This window comes from Larimichthys crocea, chromosome XXII, assembly GCF_000972845.2.
Source record: "Larimichthys crocea isolate SSNF chromosome XXII, L_crocea_2.0, whole genome shotgun sequence".
Lineage (NCBI taxonomy): Eukaryota > Metazoa > Chordata > Actinopteri > Sciaenidae > Larimichthys > Larimichthys crocea.
Genome location: NC_040032.1, coordinates 9400688 through 9423976, shown reverse-complemented (window position 1 = coordinate 9423976; position 23289 = coordinate 9400688). Strand labels below are relative to the sequence as shown.

Here is a 23289-nt window from a genome sequence, read left to right as displayed (position 1 = left end):
TGGCATGAGCTGCTACATTGTGTTTTCCTCAGCATGTCTGGACTGGAGCAGAAATATCAATGTCAACAACACATTGGCTGTAAGGATGAATATGCTGATTCCCAGTTATAGTGCAGGTAACCAGTGGTCGTCGTTCCTGCCTGGGGCCCAGAACTCCACACCAACCTTTCCTGAACGTGCTCATCCAGAGTTTTAAGCTGCAGAGTGCCTCTCTGAGACAGCAGCAGCTGCCTCGCATCAATATTAAGAGCCGGTGGTTATCATTGGCTGCACCCAGTGGTGAGGTGCTGTGCTTTCTGAGACCCCCAGGAGCCTCTGCAGCCTCTCCACCTTGACAGCACCATCATCACTTATTCATCCAGCACCTGTCCTCTCCTAACCTCAACCACCAAACAGCGGAGCTCATAAGCTCATCGCTGCTAACTCCAAATTTGCTGAATTTGTCTTTTGCGATGCGTGCACGTTAAACGGAAAAAATTGCACGATGAACGCTCGGCTCGAACACTGCGTCGGACGTGATTTAGACGGGTGTAGGAAAAAGTAATGGTGGTGTCACTCCGAGCGCCCTGTGGTTGTTTTTCCTGGAGATACAGGCGCATCACATACAGGATTCAGTGACTCTGGGTGTTGGAGCGCTGTCAGTTGATGCCAGAGAGCTCTGCAGCTGGAGTTCAAGGCCGCACAAACACACAAGTGGACGGGGAGTATCAAACATTTGTTTTTCATCTCTTTTTGACTTGACTTGAAAATAGTGCAGCCGTGTTCTCGCAGGACAAAGGGATTAAAGGCCTTTCTTACAGCCTCTCCGAGCTGTGCCCTGTGAATTCCACTCTGTTTGAAATGGCTAAACTGAAGCGTAAAAGAGAAAAGATAGAGGAGGAACAGATCCGTCAAGAGGAATGGATCTCTGAATAGCATTTTCTGCTTTATTAGTCATGTTTAAAAAGCTTTGACGGAGCTCCAGGAGCGTCCAATACCAAGTCCATAGCTTCTCAATTCTCAGAATGTGCTTTAACGTCAATATTAGCACAGTGATGCGGTCAGAAGTGCCAATAATGACGAATGTAATGTTGATTATGCAACGATTACCAACTTAAATAAAATATGAAATCAAAAAGGTTTTATATTTTGGGGCATAAACATTTTTTGGCTTTATTTCCATTCTAATGGAGAAACATTTCCAAAATTCACAACATGTTTTTATCTAGTGAAATATTCAGCTTTCATATTAACATTTTCTCTGCACTCCCTGAACTGTTCGAACACAAACGAGGTACTTCTTCTTTTTAAAACACAGTCTGAAAATGTACGTAAGATGAAAATACGTCTCATCCTTTGCGAATAATTGAACGACTTGAAGAGATTTTTACTCACGCTGAATGTCGATCGTGACGGTAACGTCTTTTCCATTGGGCGCCGCTTTGTTTGAAGCTCGACAGGTGATCTGCTGACCTGACTCGATGTTGGACGGAGGCAGGTACAGCGTGCTGACTGTGCTCTCCCTCTTACCGTCCCGCAACAAGGTCTGAGGAATCAAGGACAAAGGGAGAAGGAGAAGTGTTTCAAAGCGTTCCAGTATTATTCACGAAAGAGCATCATGGAAATAAACACAGAGAACTTCCGTAATGGTCTGTTTGACCTTCAGTTCATGGAGACACGTAACTGCATTTATTTTATTTATTTAAAGCCCATTGAAATCTTGTGCGTTTTTATTGGAGTGGGTATTGTGGCATCCTTTAAAGAGCTGGATTCACTCTCAGGAGGATCTCTGCATATGCAACAACACACACTACAAACAGCTAATGCTGAAGGAGGTCTTTGCAAACATGCTTATTTGACCAATGAGTGCTTTGAACACGTTTATTTCACTTCACAGGTTCCCGTTTCGTGAGCTCTCTCAAGGCCACGTAAGCCAAGCAGCGCTTTTAATACACAAAGGCTACGCTGTTATATGTTTAAACAATTTTCCCCATGAAACGTAAAGAACCCTGCCTGCTCTGGAAAAACAGGGACCTGTTCAAACAGTGACTGCCATGTGCCCTTGACCCATGCATTGCAGTTAACATAATCAGAACCAGAACCGAACACAACCTGCAGACCAGCAGTGAGCAGTCTAACAGGGAACACAGCAGCACTATTAATTAATCTTTCCATCAGGAACCACAGTAATGGCAAACTGTAAAATACCATGAAGAAAACTGAAAACACTTTGTGTGAGACGGTGTTGGACAGACACTGGAGGACGGAGGTTTGCCTTCAGGAGGACTTTAAAGCGTTTAATTCTTCCACTTGTCTCACACTTACTCATAATATGACTTCCACCTCCTCGTGCCTTTCTCTACATATTAAATAATATAAAACACAAAAATGTATCAAAATCTATTGAACTGTTTGAAGTACAATAAATCACCGCTCTCCTCTCTGCACCGGGTCGGTGTTATTAATAATTTACCGACCATCAAAGAGGAGAGCAGCTCTGGCTGTTCGTCATCATACAGCTGCAGAAGCAGTCGATAATTGAAAGACCTCCTGTTTACAGCGACAACACTCGCAAAAGTTGGTCACAAATCTTATTCAGCATGCGCCGAAATGATCAACAGCTGGGGTTACACGCTGAAGTCATACAGTCCTGCTGAGAATTCATTTACATATGGAAAATGAGTGACATGAGGAGAGCACTTGAATTATTAATCTGTTCCCCTGCATAGATGTAATTTCAGTGCCAAATATCTAATGCTCTGTAAATCTCACACAGTGTATTTGAACAGTCAGAGCAAATACATAAATGCATACATGCATGCATACATTAAGTTACATGAAACACTCCGAGGCACTCAGGACGAGCTTCATCATCTGGATAAACCTCACAGTGCTCACACACTGTCGAACGGACTTATGCAAAATGACTTGTGTATGTAATATTAATGAGAGAGGCCGTGTCAATCTAACTGTAATCCCAGACGTGGAGGTTCACAGACGACGCCACCGTCATCGGGAAGTCATCGCACAGAAACCAGCGCGACGTCCGACGACATTAAGGACATATTTAATTAGCAGAAAACACATTTTACCAGCTGAGACATCAAATCTTTATCATTGTTAGTGGTTATTATTTTATGATATAGGCACTATTAATCTTGAACCCCATCACAGACCCTGATGACGTCTGAACACACGCCAACACACACACTCTGAAATTTACACTTCCATATCAGATCGAGCTATATTAATATAAAGAAAGAAACACGTGGCTGCAGTTCCTCTAACGTCCACTTGAGGCTGGCTCCAGAAGTGAGTCAGTCTCCATAAGTCCCCATGTCCAAATGTCCAACTTCACAGCAGAAATAAACATGTTTACAGCCTGGTACAAAAAACAGTTTTGGTCTCTGTAGCTAATTTCCCCGTTCATGACAACTGTACTGAGGGTAAATTTATATACAACTCACCTGTTCACATTATATTAAGGCTTAAAGTTATGCAGGATTAAGAGCGTGGATCGTCTTTGCTGCTTCACAACGGCTCTTCTGAAACCTGTGAGGGACTTCATGTGTCCATTCTTTACACTGTCAGAGGGTAAGTCTTGATTTTTAAAAGACATGATAGATGTCTTTGATAAAGACAGCACAGAAGGACGCAGAGCATCTGTTCAGTATTCAACTATGGTCAGAAAATATCTCCACCATCGTCATCCCTGCCTTTTTAATCTGATGGATGGTTTCAGAGTCTGGAACTGGACGTGTTCACTCACTGGCTTATGGTGCTGGATACAGTGCACAGCGTTGGGTTGTAATGTGCACTCTGGCTGCTGTTAATCAATATTCATGACTAGTCCCTCCGTATCTGACTATTTTTACAGGAAATAATGAGGAAGCAAACACTCTGCTTGGTTTGGTTTCGGCAGAAATCACCTTGGTATGTTGATATGTGATAATCTGAAATGTTGGCAACACTAAACTATTCAAACAAAGTGCGACCCATAAGTTTAATATTCCTATTCGATGATTAATACAACGTCTTCCTTCTTGTAACTAAACAGTTTCATACCATGAATCATAACCCTCAGTTAGCGGCTGCTGTTTTATTGAATACAGTGCGAGGGGAGCGGCTCGGAGAGCGATGCAGTTTTATTAAGTGTAAAAAGAAGAATGGTGTATTAGTAAACACACATTCCTGAGGTGTTTAACCACAGATAGCGAGGAGAGAGTAGAAACAAAGACAAATGACATCGCCACTCCCCTGAAAGAAAACTGTTATCTTCTCTACCCACGACGTCCAGGAGGTCATTTTTCACCAGTTTGTTGTTATCAGCTCCTTTTAAAAAGGTTTAAATCATGTTGGCCATCACGCCTCATGATAAAGTTTTTGTTCAGGAATGTTTGCAAAGTTGTTAGCTGTTTATTTTCTGTCCTCGCTCATTGTTCAGTCTCCTCGGGTCAATAAATGAACATACATAACACTGCGTCCATTCCTACAGGTCAAAGACAACATACGTTACAGTGAAATCCACCATTGAAGAGAAAACTGCATTGTTAAAAAACAAACCTGTTTGCATTCTGGGAGGACAGACACGGTGGCTGAGGGTAAAAAAGACACGCAGCCACATCAAGTGTCAATTAAAACATCCTCAACGCGTCAAGTTCGAATCAGAAAACAGTCGAATCTCACAACAATGAAGTGTGTCGAGTGGAGCATGGCCACAGCTGCCAGCGAACAATGTGCATTCAGAGCTGTGTACATAAAAAATGAATGGTCTGGATGTGAGTGGGAGGACTGAGAGATTCTTGCACAAGTTGATGCACAAAACGTTGGCATAGTGACAACAACGTCGATGTCACAAACATACACACGACAACAAAGTGCCTTTATGTTTCATACCGAAGCATAAAAACCTGCTGCAATCACATCGTAAATGCAAATAAATTCTTGACCCTGTAGCTTAAAAAAGCAGCAAACAGGACGACAAACGGGCACAAGGTGAAAGTTAAAGGTACTGAACTGGTTGTTGTGTTCCTCAAACAATTCTTGAACCATGTTTGCTTTGTGTCATCGCGCAGTACCCTGCTGAAAGAGGCCACTGCTGCTTCCATGAAAGCAGAACATCACAAAGCCGACTCGCCTTCTTCACATAATGCATCCTTCTTTCCACCAGAACCAGCATGAACTTTTTCAGCAGTCTGTTGGTTCGGACCACATGGGCCAGCCTTCGCTCCCCACATGACCCTGTCGCTGGTCCTTGGACCACTGCAGACCGGGAACACCGCACAAGAGCTGCAGTTCTGGAGATGTTCTGACCCAGTTGTCTAACCAGTCACAGTTTGGTTCTTGTCAAAGTTGCTTCCTGCAACACATCAAAATTGAGGACTAACGCCCAAACTCCGCCTGGCCCCTCCGCGGCACGTTGCGTGAGCGTTGCGTCATTAGTCATCAGTAATACGCAGCCATTCTAGTCAATGTATCGAACCGCACCGGCTCCGCCGTGGTCCGTTTCAGATGCGTCCCGAAGTGTCTCTATGCTCTATGCTATCCGTTAAATAAAACTTAACTTAAAACAACTTGCGAATGCTCCGCCCGGTTGCAATTTGGCGAAGAAGAACCAGTGTAGTGTTGCAATCGTCATTTCCGGTAAGTTCACAACAGCCGTCCTTAATTTGAAACGACACTGTCCTGCTGAAATTGGCGCACCACACCATGAAGTACACAGAGTACTACATAGAAGTGTAGTAACAGAAGTATCTGAAATAACTCTTTGGTGTTGGGTAGCAGCAGTTCATCAACGTTGTTGTTGCCAAATGCATCGACGGAAGCGAAGCTTAAAATCCGCTTCCTTCAGTTTGAACAGCACGCCGGCTCATTAGTGACAAATTAAATCACTTTAAACTGAAAATTAAATCATTTAATTGCCAATTAGATGCATGTGTGGCGAGAGCGGGTGGACATAATTAGATGGAGGCTGTTATGATTTGGAGGACAGGGTCAGGCAAAAAGGCAACGAGAGGAACCTTTCCAAAAGCACGTAGAAGTTATTTAACAAACGAGCGGCCTCGTTAAGATATTTGTAACACACATTACATTTAATGTTGTAACACTGCCGTGTGCAGGAGGATCATGTGGACGAGACAAATGCTTTAAATCGACGGCTGTATTTATTGATTAGATGTCTTGACAAGACCTTTTGAGGTAAACACACAGACAGATGCTCGGGCGAGGAGTCAATAGACTCACTACAGAGGGAGGATAATTTCTGTGCATGGCTGGTGTCATCACTATTTCAGGTGCAGCACTCTGAAGTCAACATCTAATTCATCTGACATGACAACACGGGGTACACCACCCATTTTTCAAGGCTGGTTATAACTCCAGTGTCAGCATGGAACAGCAGGGTGGCCGAGCGCTCACTTAAGGTAGACTTCAGTGGAAAGACCGATGCTGGATCACAGCTGCTCCTGCCAAAGTGCCCATAAGCAGGACGCCACCAACTCCTGCAGAGCAGGGCTGGAGCCGACTTTTAACCTCCGTCAGAGGTTTTTAAAGACGGCTGCTGGCAGCATGTCACCCACTTAGCAGTGTGAGCAACACAGTGGAAGCTGTCCTTGAAACAGGCACACAACCAGACTGTGTGTGAGTCGGCGAATGTTGCTGCAGATCTTTTTTTTTTCCTCCTCAATCAACAAACAACATGAGCTGATTCTTTTTATTTTTGCTCGGCCCACCATGTTCCTTTCAATCAAAAAACTCAGCTTAGATAAACATGAATTCTGCTTTTATCAGATGAGAAACAAAAAAAATCAGGAAATTGTCATTCAAAATGTAATTTGGCGGCGTCTGAGTATCTCAGCCTGTAGGGATTTGGTTTGGGATCCGGAGGATGATGTTCAAGTCCAGCATGGACCAAAATATGGAGCAAAAACTCAGCTTGGCCTTTCAAATGCTTGAATTTGACATGATTGTCACAAAAACATAAGTACCCAGAAATCAAGTTTAGAAATACGTTGAGTGATTTAATCGGCGTTGAAGTCAAGGAGTCCATCTGGTGGATACATTCTGCTGCCCTTGAGCAAAGTACTGAACCACTAACTGATCACATCACACCTATTTTGCTTCTTTATACTGGTTATTGTTGATTTTAAGGTTTTATTGATTACTTCTAACGCCTCAACTTACTTAGCTGAACTTTTAACGCCCATTGTCTCTTCTTACTCCCTCAGGTCCTCGGATGGTTCATTCTTGGTTGTTCCTCAGTTCAGATTTAAGAGCAAACTCTGTTGATCAAAGGTCAGGCACATCCTCTAGCACCTCACAGCGCATCAGTTTAATATTCCAGTTTGTACACATGTTGAACAGACTGTGTTTGGTAAGATTAAAAAGCTTTGTGAACGTTAGTTTTGTAGATCCACAGACACTTTCAGTTCAGCCCAGCAGCAACAAATAAAACTAATAAAAATCATAAATCTGCCAGCTGACCTTCACGGCACAGCGGCTGACAAAGAGCTGTTCAGCTCCACAAAGCGTCCAAACTCTCATACCTTGGAGTACATAGCTCCGCTGAGGACGATGCCGTTGCGGATCCAGATGACGGACGCAGCAGGTTTGGCGTTGTCTGCGTGGCACGTCAGGTTGAGGTGGTCACCGGCTCGCAGGCTCACCACCGGAGCTCCGACTATCACCGGATCATCGGGTGCAACTGTGGAGGGACAGTTAGATGTTAGAAGCTGGTTTACTTCATGATTTCTTCAAAGGAAATACACAGTAAATGCAAAAATTAGAATTAGAAATTAGAGGCTTACACCACCTCTGCCAAGGACGCACAGTTCTGGCAGCTGGATTTTGATCTTGTTGCATTATTTCTGGAGAAAGTCTAAATCCTGTCTAGACATATATTTAAACCGAGGTTGCAGTGGGTGTGCAGTAATAACTTATTCTGTAGCATCATAAATTTGTCGAGCGACGACTGAAAACCAAAAAACAATTCGCTTAGTCAGACCAACCAGAACCAGAACCAATGAATCCAGGAGACAGAGTTTTGCTTCAATGCCTTTGAAACTAAAAGCTTCATTGGTTTGTGGAGTAACTTTCCCTCAAATTCAAATCTACAGGACCAAAACCACAAAAATAACAAAACACTCGACTTCTCACCAACAGGAAAACAGGGTTTTCAGGCTAATCTAGCGTTCACAACTGTTCATTGCATCTACCTAAAACTGAAATCAAAAAGTTCGAAATGTTTCCAGCTTGTTGGTCTTAGCACTTTTGCGCTGAAGTGTGAAGACTTGATGGTTTTAGGGTTTCCAAAGCGAGAGTGTACTCGAGGTGCTGCAGGTCAACAAAAAATAAAACAACCTGTGCCGGAAAAGTCGAGCCAGGTTTGACTTTCAGAGATAAAACCTCCACAGTGACCCAGCAAACATCTCTCAAACTGAGCTCCAGGTGGAGTTCATGGACTAATGTTGTTCTGTTGTGTTCTGGATTTGTTCATTTCATTTCGTGAACTTCTCTTCTCTTTGTCTGTATCTGACTCACAGTTTACGCTGCAAATTAGCGACATGAAGAAGTTTAATTTGGTTCGATTGGATCCGATGGGTTGAGACAGCTGTGGTTCATTTTATACTATACTGTGGTAACAGATGTGAATATATTGTGTGTTATTATCTACTGCAGACACCGTGGTCACTGCCAAAACATCATTTTTGTGTAGGTGGAATAAGAAGGTTCAGTTCGTGACCAGCATCCGTTGCAGTGGACTATAACTATCTATAGGACAGAGGCTCTGACATTTGTCCAGCCTGTGTCAGGTCTGAATGTTGCTTTAACTGAAGGCTGTGTTTAATTTTCATGCACAGTATTTAGTGAAACTGTGGCAGAAATTTTACAAAAAGAAACAAATCTTCGAAGCAGTAAAACTTTTAAAAAATCTATAAAATAAGAGCAGCAGCTCTTGTGTAATTACATTTTAAAGTGAGTGTGCTCTGAACCATCCACCTTTGACACTTTGTGAGCACTCCTGTCACAAAATCTGTGAATACTCCAACATCCAATCCAAACAGGACTTCAACAGGCAGGGTGAAGCTAATGACGAACGCTCCTCAAAGACCCTGGTTTTGTTCTCGTATGAAACTGGATCTGATCAGCCTGGATTTTATTCAAACTGGAGTGAATTATTGATCGAGCTCTCGGGCTCATTAGATAGTAGATCTGGGGCAAGCCCGAATCAAAGGGAACATGCAGATGGCACATCCCAATCGCTGACAACAAAAAGAGGGAGAGCACCAGTTCAACAGAGATCTGCCTTCAAAGTCTCCATGAAGTGTCACTGTCTAATGCATGTGGACCGAACACATCCTCCAGACCAGCAGTGAATACAGCAATCTTTTCCATAAATCACCTCCGCGGTGTGACGTTATCCCCTGTTGGTCTCAGAGGCTGGGCCCGAGCCCGGTCCGGACTGGCTGCTTAGCCCAGTTCTGTTGCCTGCTGACGGCAGATTCAGTTTGTTACATATTATCTCATAACGCCGACCTGTTTATTTGCAATCATGTGTTGTAAGTACTTATTTTTTTACGTTTTTTCTCACAGATTGAGCTGACAGGAAGTTGGACACAGAAACAACATAGAGAATCCAGTCAATTTTTCAAAATAAAACACTCAGATCAGACAAAAAGTAGACCCTTCATGGTGATTAAAAACAGCCAGTCTTCAGATCTGCTCAAAGGCTGAATGAGGTTTGAGTTGCAGACGGGTCACACAACCTGTTATTTTCATGATCCTTGAAAAAACAGTTTCCACCTCTTCTACTGAAGTATTGAAGGCTTCGACTTTGTGTATGATATTTTCAGTTTCTGCTTGGCATGAAGAGTCAGCGAGCCTCTGAAGCATTTTGCAGCAAAAATTTTTGTTTTGCTGCAGCATTGAAGACGAGGCTCTTGTCATTGCAGGCGATGCATTCGACAGCCTCATCTCTGATGCTGAGAGACACAAAGTTTTCATGCCGATATGGACAGACTAACAATGAGCACATTCCTGTTTGTTGTCTCTGACACAAACGTTTAAGTTCTCGAAAAGTAATTTAACCTTCTTCACCTTTTTTCTCTGCAAAACTTCAGCAGCAGATTTATTTATATCTACAGTACAATGTGCATACAGTATCAACCTGTCTGTCTGTCTATATATGAAACACTTTCTCTCTTCCCACGCCGCTGGAGCTACCTGTTTAATCCAGTCCATGAGTGATTGTGAGGGCCTCATTGATTTATGTACAAAAGCACAACTTTAGAACTTTATTCAGTGAGTTTATATGCCGTTGAAAACCACCTCGGTAGGCTGCTGTGTTCACTGTTAGACTGGACACTGCTGGTTCAGAGGTTCTGTCGCTGTGTTCACTGTTAGACTGGACACTGCTGCTCTGAAGGTTCGGTTCGGTCCAGGGTGGAAGGTAGACGCTGACATTAGTTTATAGTTTCAATGTCAAATGGTGGCAGTTCTATCACTACAATCTCCATAGGGAGTAACTCGACTTTAAAGAAACTGTAGGGACAAATCCCAAAGATATCAAAGTCGGATGGAGGTATTGCTCAGCCTGAGCCTTTGAGTTGGACGTGCATGGATTTACTCCAACATTCTTGATGAAATTTGTCCAGTGGCATGCAAACAAATAAAGTCACAGCAACATCTCTCCAGAATAAACAACAATTTTCCACCAACAATAACATATAAGCTGTCTCTAAATCTTACTTACCATTCAAAATAAACCTATGTTATTATACCACCTGCTGCGTCGTCTTTACCACAGAAGAACAGACAGTATAATATATTTCAATTTCTATGAGCACGCTGTAGGTTGACCCACTATTTCCGCACAAACATCCTTTCCTGAATAAAGTGAGACATCTACAATTCAGTCCTGTTGAAAAATTGTTCTCTCCGTCACAGAAGTCAAAGAAAATAGTAGATTTAAAGAAAATAGTCCTGTGAAGTGATTCATGTATCATTTCCTCCTCCTCCTTCCTTTCACTACAGTAAGTGAAAAATAACCTCAATTCTGTCCTCGGGGACGTCGTCGTAACAATGAAGGGGGGAAAAAAACAGAAATTTGGGTCACTATAATTGATTATTTATGAACTGATTTTTTATTTATTGATATTTTGTGTACAATCATATCTGTTACTGCCAACTGCTCTTGTATACCGTGGATGGTGTCGACTGCCATGGGCCCTCTGCATATGGAGACTGACAGTGATCCATCAGTACAACCCACATTTTTGTTGTTGTACAACACACAAGGTCACTAACAGCAGACCCAGCAGCAGCTAATATCACTGCCTAGTCCAGCAGCAGTCAGCCCAGCTCGGCGTCTGTCTTTCAGCCTTTTATTTCACCAAGCTCTCGCTTTCATGCAACACAAAGCCTGATGCTCTCTAACGTTATCTCTAACAAAATACACATCCGAGTGGCTTTGTTATGTTAACATTTACTTATGTATTACCCAGCTCCGGTTCTGGCACAACACCGGCTCCGCTCCCCATCAGAGGTACAGAGATGATCTAACAGCAGCTACAGCTGGCAGCACTTGCACAATGTTCCTTTAAGGAAAGTTTGCATTGATTCAGCATCAAAGAGGCTGAATTGTCACTCAGTCCGACCGTAGAGGAGAAAGCTTCATGATTTATTCAAAGCACCCACAGAAAGTGAACCAAACACACTTCACCGCCCTGCTGACAATGTCGCTTTCTTACTCCTTTCATTAGTTTACAGTCTGCCGTTCTCTGTGGGAGTAAGAACACGCAGAGTGTTTGTTGCCCCTGCCCTTCACTTCTTTCTTGGGGGGTTATTATTGGTGATTGCGTGGGCAGGTTTGGCATCTTGAACATCGTGTGTAAACGGTGGCCTGAAGCATGTGCTGCACGCTCCAGCGGTGTTGGCAGCTGAATGGGAGAATGTATATGGATGACCTTACCGAGGAAACAAGGAGGAACTGACGCTTCTTTGTGGTTGTGTGTTTGTGTAACGTCTAATTATTCATCTCGGCCTACTTCATCCTCCACTCTCGGGTGAGCTAGGGTCAACTGGAATTAAACTATAAAAAGTTTCACACAGATGTGAGTGCACGCATTTGTCATTCTCATCCAGTGAATACAGATGAGATAATTACATGTGAAGTTACATGAGGAGGAGGCCACATGAACCCTGCGAATCTTAAGTCAACACAACAACAGACGCCCAACTGCTGAGACCGCAAGTAGCATCAAGCAGCAACCTCCGTGTCCTCTTGCCGTCCACTTGAGGCTGGCTCCAGAAGTGAGTCAGTCTCCAGAAGTCCCCAAGTTCAAATGTCCAACTTCACAGCAGAAATAAACATGTTTACTTCCCTTCCACATTGGCTTCATAAACCGAGGAGGAAGCTGAATGGATAACTAATAATATAAATGGTTGTAATAAAGTAAAAAAATAAATAACACTGGGGTCACCTTAGCCTCTGAGAGCACATTTAAAATCAGTCAATAGGTTTTCTGTCTTGTTGGTGGTGAAAACATTTGTTGTGTGTGTGTGTGTGTACATTATGTATATCCAATATCTACTGTATCTCTGTTTGTGTGTGTTTTCATATACAGTCATATATGTATGAGACAGGAAGCCTCTCTCAGGATCTAATTAGTTTTAAGGTTGTCCCCTGTGGGTCGGCTACCTGCTCTGTCTCATGCTTTATTCAACAGGCCCTTATTCTCTTGGAGGCCACATAGATTACCCTACCACACAAAAACCAGGGTCAGAGGCCACAGGTCCATGCTCGTGGGTCATTCTCATCCCAGCAGCGAGTCACTGAGGCACAGAGCCCGTGATATTGCTCCCTGGGTTTATGTGGAGTTGGTGGATATTACTCAGTGACTGCAGACAGAAAGCCGGACAGGGCTGAGGTCTATGAATATTAAACTGTGGAGGCTGGTGGTGGCTCCTATTTTTGTCATTAGCACAAACAACAGTGAAACCAACTGGCAAATACAAAACCGGTGCTGTGTCTTAACTCAGATACTCATGTTGTCTGTAAATGTCTGAGACCGAAACATAGCAGAGTAAAACGTGGTCCATTCCAAGATGAAACCGAGACCTTCAGAAGTCTCAGTTTGGATACTTTCCTCAGTACTTCTATGTTGGTAGTACTCTGTGTACTTTCTTGCAGAACACACTAATTTCAGGTTTGTGTTGTCTCAAGTACAAGTAGTGAACTGCAACCAGGCAGAGTATTAGCACCAACATCTGACAGCCTCAATATAAATATAAAACACATGTACAACCTATATTTGTATATTTAGGTATTCACTGTCACGGTCACTGCGTTTTTTTGTGCGCCCACGAGGCAGCAAAAACTGACTAGCCTGTTCGAATGAATGGAAAAACCAACGTCTTCACTGCAGCACCGGCTCCTGTCTGAAAGCGACAGTGTTACACTCTTATGGACTCAAACTAACAAGTGTAATTCTGGAAGTACGAGATTTGAGACACAGCGTTTGAAAATACCCTCAGCCAAGCAATATGAAACCCAGTCCATCCCATTTAGCCCATCCCGTGTGTCTCAGGGTGAACTACGTAACTAGACGCCACCTCTTGTGTCGTGTTTTTTTCCCATGTTTCTGTATCTGTGTGTCTCCAAACACACTTCATAAGCACAGTCCATTTACCGATTATTCAGAAATGTGCAGCTCTTCATCAGAGTTTTGTTGTGTCTAACGTTCATATTTTGATTAAAATAATGGATTTTATCCATTAACAAATTCAAAGGCACAGTCAGATTGATTCCCCATCTTCTCGGGTATAATACAACACATTTCACTAAATGTATTAACTCTGTTGCCTCACACTTGGAACGGCGCCAGCAGCTTCATGTGCAGTTTTACTTCCCACAGCAGGCCAATTTGACTGGGATTAAATGTCAGACTAATGACTGAATTATTTGTCTCAACAAATGATACCCTTCTTATCTATAATTAATCATTTTAATGGATCCCAGCTCCTCCCCCTTGGCTTTGACTACACTCCCATTAAGTAACCATCGTAAGATCAGTGAGTAAAACTGTAACTAATGAGTGAGTTTTGAGGCAGGGTGGTTGGATAATGAACTGATACCTTTGGAATATATCATGCGTTAAATAAGACGTCCTGAATCGATAATGGTAATTGGTGTTTGTGCTGCCAACGAGCTGCTGCAAAGCTTTCTGTGGATCAGAAGACTTGGGTTCAAAACCAGCCGACAAGGTCATGTGATCAGCCCCTAATTTAATGTAGATTTTCCATGATTTTATGTAAACATACCGAGCACGGTGAGGCGGGCGGGTCGGGATCTGATAGCCGCCTGGATGGCTTGGCACTCAAAGAAAGCGTCATCTTGAATCTCCGTTCTCTGGATCAGGAGGTGATACTCTCCTTTGCTGTGGTCTCCAACAATGTCGTATCGAGGGTAACCTGCAACACAACGAGAACATCTCTTCATCCATCACGTTAACACATGCACAGGAATTCAGAGACAAGTTATTGGGTCTTTTTATACGGCACAGCTAATGCACAAAGTTTTATGAGCGTAAATATAACAGTGAATGAAGCTTTCAATGAATCAGAATCAGGTTTATTGCCAAGTAAGTTTCCACATACAAGAACTTAGGGTTTGTCTTGGTCTGTTGGTACAAAAGCAATTATGAATATAAGCCCAGTACTAGTTCAGACTATGCTCCGAGTCGGGAGCGAGTTGCTGCCCCAAGCGAAGGAGTTCAAGTATCTCGTGGGTCTTGTTTACAAGTAAAATGGAGGTGTGTGTTGGTGCGGGGTCAGCAGTATTGCAGAAGTTGTACCAGAACATTGTAGTTTAGCGGGAGCTGAACCGGAAGGCAAAGGTCTCGATTCTCCATTCCATCTACATTCCAACCCTCACCTATCGCCATGAGCTTTGGGTAGTGACCCGAAAGAATGAATCCTCCTGGGCGCCTCCCTTTGCAGGTGTTCTGGGCACATCCACCTGGCAAGAAACCCAGAACCTGCTTGAGGGACTACATAGTCCATCTGGACTGAGAATTATGTTTTTCAACATGTACTAATCCAAAAGATGTTATCAAAAGTTGTGTGTAACATGTAGGCTCTGATTTCTTTGAATGCTTTTGAACCTGTTTTAAAGACCTGAGATAGATTTGTTGGGGTGTTGCTGTTGCTTAAACGGTTATGGAAAACGGTTGAATGATTGCATGCTACAGTTTGTTCGCTTGCATGTCTTAATTGCCAATTAGCCACGTGCAGAATGTAGCAACAACACGAACAATATGAATCATGCAGCGAACACATACTGCAGACTCTAAACATAGAGGTCTACTCCTGTACAGACCTGCCAGGACACTTGCTATCAGACTTGCCCGTCTTGTGCATTAAAGGGTCTGATGTCAGATAAGTCCTAATCTTTCTAAGCTTTCACTCTTTCTTTGAGTCTGGTTCACCCTCTGCAGTTCACTGTCTGTTTTCACTGGGTTCAATGAACCACGGGAAGTAAAAAAACACACAACTATTTCACTGACTTTGGTGAAACTAGATTGTACTTTAAGGCGAAAATGTTTTCTGTTTTTTCCTCTGATGTTGCTTCTTAGCTGGGCTGTGTTACTTGGCTTACTTGGGTGGAAACTGGAAATAACGGTTACATGTACAGTGAATGTACATGTACAGTATTTGCATTGGTGGCATGCAGCTGGTTGGTAGAAAATAAAGAAAAAATTTAAATTTTAAAATTAAAACAGCTTCAGTAAGTGATGGAAAGGAAACTATTACATCCTACCAATGCAACCGAATGCAGGTCTTCATTTCTACTTTATAACAGCTCCATCCGAACATCCAAATGTGAGCGGTCAGCTGTGTCCAAACTATGCTGAAAAATCCTGGAAACCACTGACAGCCATGATATTTTGGCTGCGACTCAAACTAACCGGAGGGCTTATTTCCTTCCTGGTATTTGTATGTATGTGCTGTCCACCTCTTTCAAAACCTCCTTCGGGTTGACGTGTGTTGGTGTTGTATATGAAAAGCTAAAACACCCTTCAAGACATTTTTCATTGGGACTGACTTCCTCTGCTGTAATTGGTACCCTGATGAAATCATGCCAAAACCACCCAGAGGCCCAAATGGCAGTAGTAATGTAAAAATGTGATTAATTGTATTCTGCTTAAAATACATGAAAAATAAACTCTAACCCACAAATAACCCTGAAAAATATTATAAGCTACACAGTGTGAAGGACAGAAAAAGACAAAGGTTTTAAAAACAAAAGCAAAAATTCATAAATTAATACATAAAAATTAACAAAACATTGTTTATTATTTATGTGCTTCTGCATTTATTAATTCATTTATCTGAGATCCCAAACCAGACAGAAGCATCTACCCAGTGCCATAAATGTAAACATGTAGACAATATATACATGAAACACAGCCCATTTCATTACTGAAATATATTTATTTAATCATTTATACTACATAAATAAAGGCCATTTCCGATGGAGGATGATAGGAATATGGAGATTATATGTCTGTCTTCCTGGCGTCTTTGCTTCTCACATTTAGGTAGGCTACTTCCTTTGAGGAAGATCCTAACAGGCTCGGACAAAGACTGTCTTTGAACGTCGGATAATCCCTCATCGGTTCCCCAGAGTCGAGCTCACGGTGTGTTTGTGTGCGTTCAGTTGTAAAGAGGAGGGGAAGGAATGAAGGAGGGAGGAGGCGAGGGAATGAGTATGCATACAGGTCAGCCTGTTTTGAGAGGGTGCAAGCCAAGACGGCGTGATGGGAGGGGAGGGGAGAGGAGGGGGCATCCATTAAAGCCAAATGGGGAAAGTAAATAACATTAATGCTTATTGATTCCATCTAAAATACAGCTATTTATTCTACTGACCAACAATCAATCGCTGAGGCACTTTGGAAGTCCCTCACCAGCATCAGTCCACAGCGATAACACCGGACTTATGAAAAATGCCATCTCATTACACTGGACTAATGTATGTCTGTGGCTCATTTTAAAAATACACACACTCCGCATGGTGGTGAATTTGTGGTAAATCTAAATTTGGTCCATTATAAGTGGACACCAGTGATTTGTACGTCTGATTCTTTACTTAAAGGTCCAGTGTGTGACTTTTAGAGTGATCCGTCAGCAGAAATTGAATATAACATGCACAACTATGTATACAGTGATATATAACCACCTTAAAAAACACCTTAGAATTCACCTTTTATATCTACATATGGAGTGATCTATTCTGGCACATGAAGGTAGCTTCTACTTCGCAGTAGAAACTGAAGGGAGTAAACTTTAAAGCCACACACTGGCGGCGTTTACACCACGAAAACTTTAGAACATTCACTTCACTTCAGTGTGTTTTTATTAAAACAATCCCATGCAAACGTAAAAACACCAAATACCTGATGAGACTTTGTCTACAGGAGAAAAGAAATCAGGTTAAGGTGGAAAACCAAAGAAGAATTTAATATGAACTGCACAGTCTGCTTGTATAAAACCCATTTATACATGCAGCTTTACAGTAATCAGATTACTCCCCAAATCTGCTATCATTTGAACCAGATGGATGGCATATTTTAAATTCATCAGTGATGCATGATGTGCAGCCGGTGGAGGTAGAACACAGTGAAATGACTTGAGTGAGGAAGCACATTTATTTTCGTATTGTGCGCGCGTGTCTTATAATTCGATTAATAATGAACTGTTCAGCTGCTGAAACTGGTCCTAATGTACTTTCACATGCATAAGCAATGTACAGAACATTCACTGAGAGGGTTATAACACTGTATAATGTAGATATGCAGCTGTGAGCTCAGACAATTAAAATGTAAACAGCTGCTTTCAGCTCTAAAATCATCTGCAGAACACAGAGAGCCGCTGAACATCAACGCCAGCAACTATTTCACTGATTTTGGTGAAAATATTTTATGGAGAAAATGTTTCCTCCGACTGCTCCGCATCAACTCTGTGATTTACAGAGTTTATGATGGACAGTGAAGTAAACTGTAGCTGCCGTTAGCTCAGTCTGACTGTGAGTTGGGAGTGTTAGTGTTGGTGTTATAGTGTCAGGCATTTTGGACCACCGGGAAGAAGAGGAGCTTTTCATGGCCGGGATGCATGGAGGGGGTGTCGTGCCAGAACCGGAGCTGGCCGAGTGGGTAATGTAACCACCGGGCTCAGCAGCCTCTTTGGACATAATGGCAGAGGAGAAGAGAGTGAAGAGGATGTTGACGGAAGCCCCGGCTCTAACTGGGGGCAACAAATACCCAACAGTAGAAGAAAATACGAAGATTTGACATTACTTTGAATTATTACATTTGGTCTTTGGTGATTCATTCAAACCTTTAAATCCAGACGTAGAGGAATGAATTTCTTCCAGCTGTGCTGAGTTTTAGTGGAAGTGTTTCCCACACATTAGGGGGAATTCACACACCGCTGACTAAAAATAGCTTGTGGGGGCTGTTGAACCATGTCTGGCTTATCAAGCTGAAGGGCTGAGAATTAAAATGCAATATGAGTGCACGGGAAATGTGGGCAAGGTGAGCTGAGCTGTCAGCGGCACACCAGAGGAAGACAGAAGTGAGGAATTTAACACGTCTCCTGTTTGCAAAGTGTTGTATACTCAAATGACAGCTTGGAAACATGTTACCATCTATATACGTGAACAGGATTAATTTTGTGTTGTTAAGTAACTAATATAAAATATTTTGTGACAGGAGGTGGTTTTCTTGCTGGGTTTGGCTCCTGTAAACACCTCAGTAGTGTAACGTTATTCCCCGTCGGTCTCAGAGGTCGTGCTCGAACCCGGTCCAGCTTAGCCCGGTCTGCTAACAGCAGATTCAGTTAATAAGCAGTTAGCTACTTTAGAAAGTTTGTTGTGCTAAAGCTATCTTTTCCATCAAGAAAGTTTTAATATTATATCCACTGTACCAACCACCACTGCCGGTACCAACTGACATGGGCTGACGTTAGCTGACTTTAGCTTATGATAGCAGCTAATGTCAGCTAAAGCCAGCTAACATCAGCTAATGTCAGCTAACGTCAGCTAATATCAGCTAACGCTATATATCATTAGCTAAAGCCAGCTAACATCAGCTAACGTCAGCTAAAGCCAGCTAACATCAGCTAATGTCAGCTAACGCTATATATCATCCGCTAAAGCCAGCTAACATCAGCTAAAGCCAGCTAACATCAGCTAAAATCAGCTAATGTCAGCTAACATCAGCTAAAGCCAGCTAACATCAGCTAAAGCCAGCTAACATCAGCTAATACCAGCTAACGCTATATATCATCAGCTAAAGCCAGCTAACATCAGCTAACGTCAGCTAAATCCAGCTAACATCAGCTAACGCTATATATCATCAGCTAAAGCCAGCTAACATCAGCTAACGTCAGCTAACGTTAGCTAACGTCAGCTAATGTGAGCTAACATCAGCTAACGTCTGCTAACATCAGCTAACGTCAGCTAAAGCCAGCTAACATCAGCTAACGTCAGCTAACGCCATATATAACATCAGCTAACGTCAGCTAACGCCCATTCTGTTGCCTGCTAACGGCAAATTCAGTTAATTAGCTGTTTAGCAAGTGGTTATGCTAAACCTGTAAAATCTGTAAATCAAAGAGTTGTTTTATTGTGAAATATATTTGTGTATTGTGTTCCGTCACAAGTATTTCATTGGACGTAAAATTAGTACACATGATATACTAACGGTTAAACAGATGTATGAGGATGTAAACACAGAAGCTTCTGGCTCGATGTTTCCATTCATAATTGTTCTGTTGGGAGCACATGCAGGTTTGCTAATGAATAAATTCACACACGTACTGCATGATTAATTATCATTAGCAGGAAACTGGCTGGCTGCAGCAGGTTACGGGTGAAATGCAGCGGTATGAAGCGACATGTCCCCTCGTCCGGTGCAGTCTTTAATCTGAAGTGCTAACATATTTTCTGATCCGACAGGCTCATGTACTGAATTCTTTCTGCTCTTTCAGCTGTTATAATAACCTGTTTAAATATCTGTGTGGTGTCAGCGCGGAGAGCTTTTTCATCTATTGTCAAGGCAGAAAGGCCCAATTACTCTGTCACCTCCAAATAAGCACTCACAGTTCAAGAGGACGGCAGAGAGAGGAGAGGCTTTCAGTCCTCGATGTCAAGAACCGGGTCAGCGATGTGCCACCGACAACAACGTGCTGTTTACACCGAGACCGACACAAACAGGTACTGTGCATAAACACTAATCTGAGCTAACTAACAGAGCTAACAGAACTTACAGAGCTAACGGAACTAACAGAGCTAATGGAAATAACAGTTAACGAAACGAAAAAAGAGCTAACTGAAATAATGGCTGGTGGAACTAAAAGAGCTAATGGAGCTAAAAGAGCTAACGGAAAAAGTACGGCTAACGGATCAAAAACAACCAAAACAGCTAATGGAAATAACAGTTAACGGAACTAATGGATATAGTGGCTAAGGGAACGAAAAGAGCTAACAGAACGAAAAGAGCTAACAGAACGAAAAGAGCTAACGGAACTAATACAGCTAACGGAGCTAATAGCGCTAATGGAACTAATAGAGCTAACGGAACTAATAGAGCTCACGGAACTAATAGAGCTAACAAAGCTAATGGATATAGTGGCTAACGGAACGAAAAGAGCTATCGGAACTAATAGAGCTAACAAAGCTAATGGATATAGTGGCTAACGGAACGAAAAGAGCTAACGGAACTAAAAGAGCTAACGGAACAAATAGAGCTAACGGAACTAATAGAGCTAACAAAGCTAATGGATATAGTGGCTAACGGAACGAAAAGAGCTAACGGAAATAGTACGGCTAACGGATCAAAAACAGCTAAAAGACCTAATGGAAATAATAGTTAACAGAACTTACAGAGCTAACGGAACTTACAGAGCTAACGGAACTAAAAGAGCTAACAGAGCTAATGGATATAGCGGCTAACGGAACGAAAAGAGCTAATGGTAACTCCATTGACTCTGTTCGTGAGCTAATGGAAATAATGGCTGATGGAACTAAAACAGCTAACGGAAATAGTACGGCTAACGGATCAAAAACAGCCAAAAAACCTGATGGAAATAATAGTTAACAGAACTTACAGAGCTAACGGAACTAAAAGAGCTAACGGAACTAAAACAGCTAACGGAACAAAAAGAGCTAACGGAACTAAAACAGCTAACGGAACTAAAACAGCTAACGGAACGAAAACAGCTAACTGAAATAATGGCTGATGGAACCAAAAGAGCTAAATGATGTAACGGAGCCAACAGAGCTAACTGTACATAAACACACATTAAAGCTCCTACACACCCACACACACGCTCAGCCCAGCTCGAGTTGATAGTGATGTTTGGTTAGGCACCGGTGGGCCCCTGGGGGCCCGGTCATTATGACTTTTAGTGACACCGGGGAGAGGCCCTGGAGTGAGATAGGAAAGATGTAATGGTGGAGAATTGTCCTCTGTGGCCCAATTAGGGGAACAGTGCCTGTGACAAAATGGGAGCAGAGAAAAGAGGCCAAAGCCGACGAAACCTTTTGGGGAAAGCTTCGTGTTAACATGCTAAAATATGTCTGCACGACGCCGTTACACCCCGAGGACGGGAGACGTCAATAAACATGCTCGGACATCCAGCAAGCTTCCTCTCCGGCAAGAATGTATTCTTTTTATTTTTAAAGATTTACAGGTCCAGGTGAGTTTTACAATACAAATTATATATAAATTATTTTTGTATTATCTATTCCTACTTAAATAAAAGGTTTGTAAATTAGTTTAGCTTGACATTTGTAATTTTTTAACAGATAAAATCAAATATTACCCGGTAAATATTTAGAAAGGTTTATAAATCAAGTAGATTTAATTCAAATAATACATTTAAATTAACAAAACATCAGTATTTCCTTATTCCTCATCTTAAACACTTTAAAAATTAATCCACAACATAATGTTTTGGATGTGAGTCGTATATTATTGTACTCATGCTGCTCTGTTTAGTTTAGCTAGATGTTTAACAGCTTAAAATACAAATTAATGATCTTATTTCCTAAACACATTTTAAATTTAAAGAGCATAAATACTCATTTTAAAACCAACGGCAGTATAAAGACTGAACAGGTGAGTTGTATATAAATTCACCCTCAGTACAGTTGTCATGAACAGGGAAATTATCTACAGAGACCAAAACTGTTTTTTGTACCAGGCTGTAAACATGTTTATTTCTGCTGTGAAGTTGGACATTTGGACATGGGGACTTATGGAGACTGACTCACTTCTGGAGCCAGCCTCAGGTGGACGTTAGGGGAACTGCAGCCAGGTGGCAAAGAGCTTCTGGACCTTCGAATGATCAATCATCATGTGTTTATATTTTATCTCGGTGACAGCTTCAATAATAAAATCAATCCATCAAACAGAACACGCAGACTGAGATATTTAATCTCCTTCACATCGTCCTAAACGTCTTCACTGGATCTTCGTCTCATGCAGATGAAGTTTGCTGCTCTTGACCTCGCCTTGCTCCTAAACAAACATCCAATGCTCCGGATCAGAGGGAATCATTTCCTCAGGCAGCTCGAGTCGAGGAAGTCACACGTGGCTCGGGGAAAAAGAGCAAAACACGATTAACCATCTGCCAGAGCAGCAGATGTTGTGATGAGTTTCAGCCCTCACATGTTGACTTTTTGTAACCCAGCTGGACCAAGCCACTGCTGGCTGCCACGTTTTTATATGTCAATAAAAAAAGACCGAAAAACTCAATTTGAAGGACGAAAACTCAACATACACTTTGACATGGTGTCATTCAAACACACACTGCATCTCTCTCCTGATATATTCAATTTAACCCCCTTTATATGGAAGAGTCGATATAAACCACAGTTCTTCACAGACATACCTGAACAGATTAACTATTTATTAAAGGGGTCGATCAGCCAACTGCTCGGCTTCTTTGCTCTGAAATTTATGTGATTCTTTAAAGTACTTAAGGTTCTTTTTAAACCTTTATTTGGTGGTTAGGTAATAGCATTAAATTGGGCCTGCAACTTTCTTAATTAATCTTTTAATATTTTATCAATGAAACATCAGAAAGCTGTAGAGGAATTCCCAAATCCAAAGCTCAACCTCCGAATGTCCAACTTCACAGCAGAAATAAACATGTTTACAGCCTGGTACAAAAAGTTTTAGTTTTGGTCTCTGTCAGCTAATTTCCCCGTTCATGACACACTGTACGAGGGTGAAGTTTTATTACAAC

The 23289-nt window shown here is 42.1% G+C and overlaps 1 protein-coding gene across 2 annotated transcripts in view; it reads right to left on the bottom strand.

Annotated features, from left to right (window-relative positions):
- Positions 1 to 23289, bottom strand: part of kirrel3a (kirre like nephrin family adhesion molecule 3a) — a 144294-nt gene that overhangs the window by 31664 nt on the left and 89341 nt on the right. For both annotated transcript variants that reach the window (XM_027273895.1, XM_027273896.1), the window contains exons 3-5: positions 14299 to 14448; positions 7524 to 7681; positions 1375 to 1525 (exon numbers count right to left, since the gene is read on the bottom strand). In XM_027273895.1, the coding sequence (XP_027129696.1) occupies positions 1375 to 1525; positions 7524 to 7681; positions 14299 to 14448 (459 nt within the window). The remainder of the gene's footprint in view (positions 1 to 1374; positions 1526 to 7523; positions 7682 to 14298; positions 14449 to 23289) is intronic.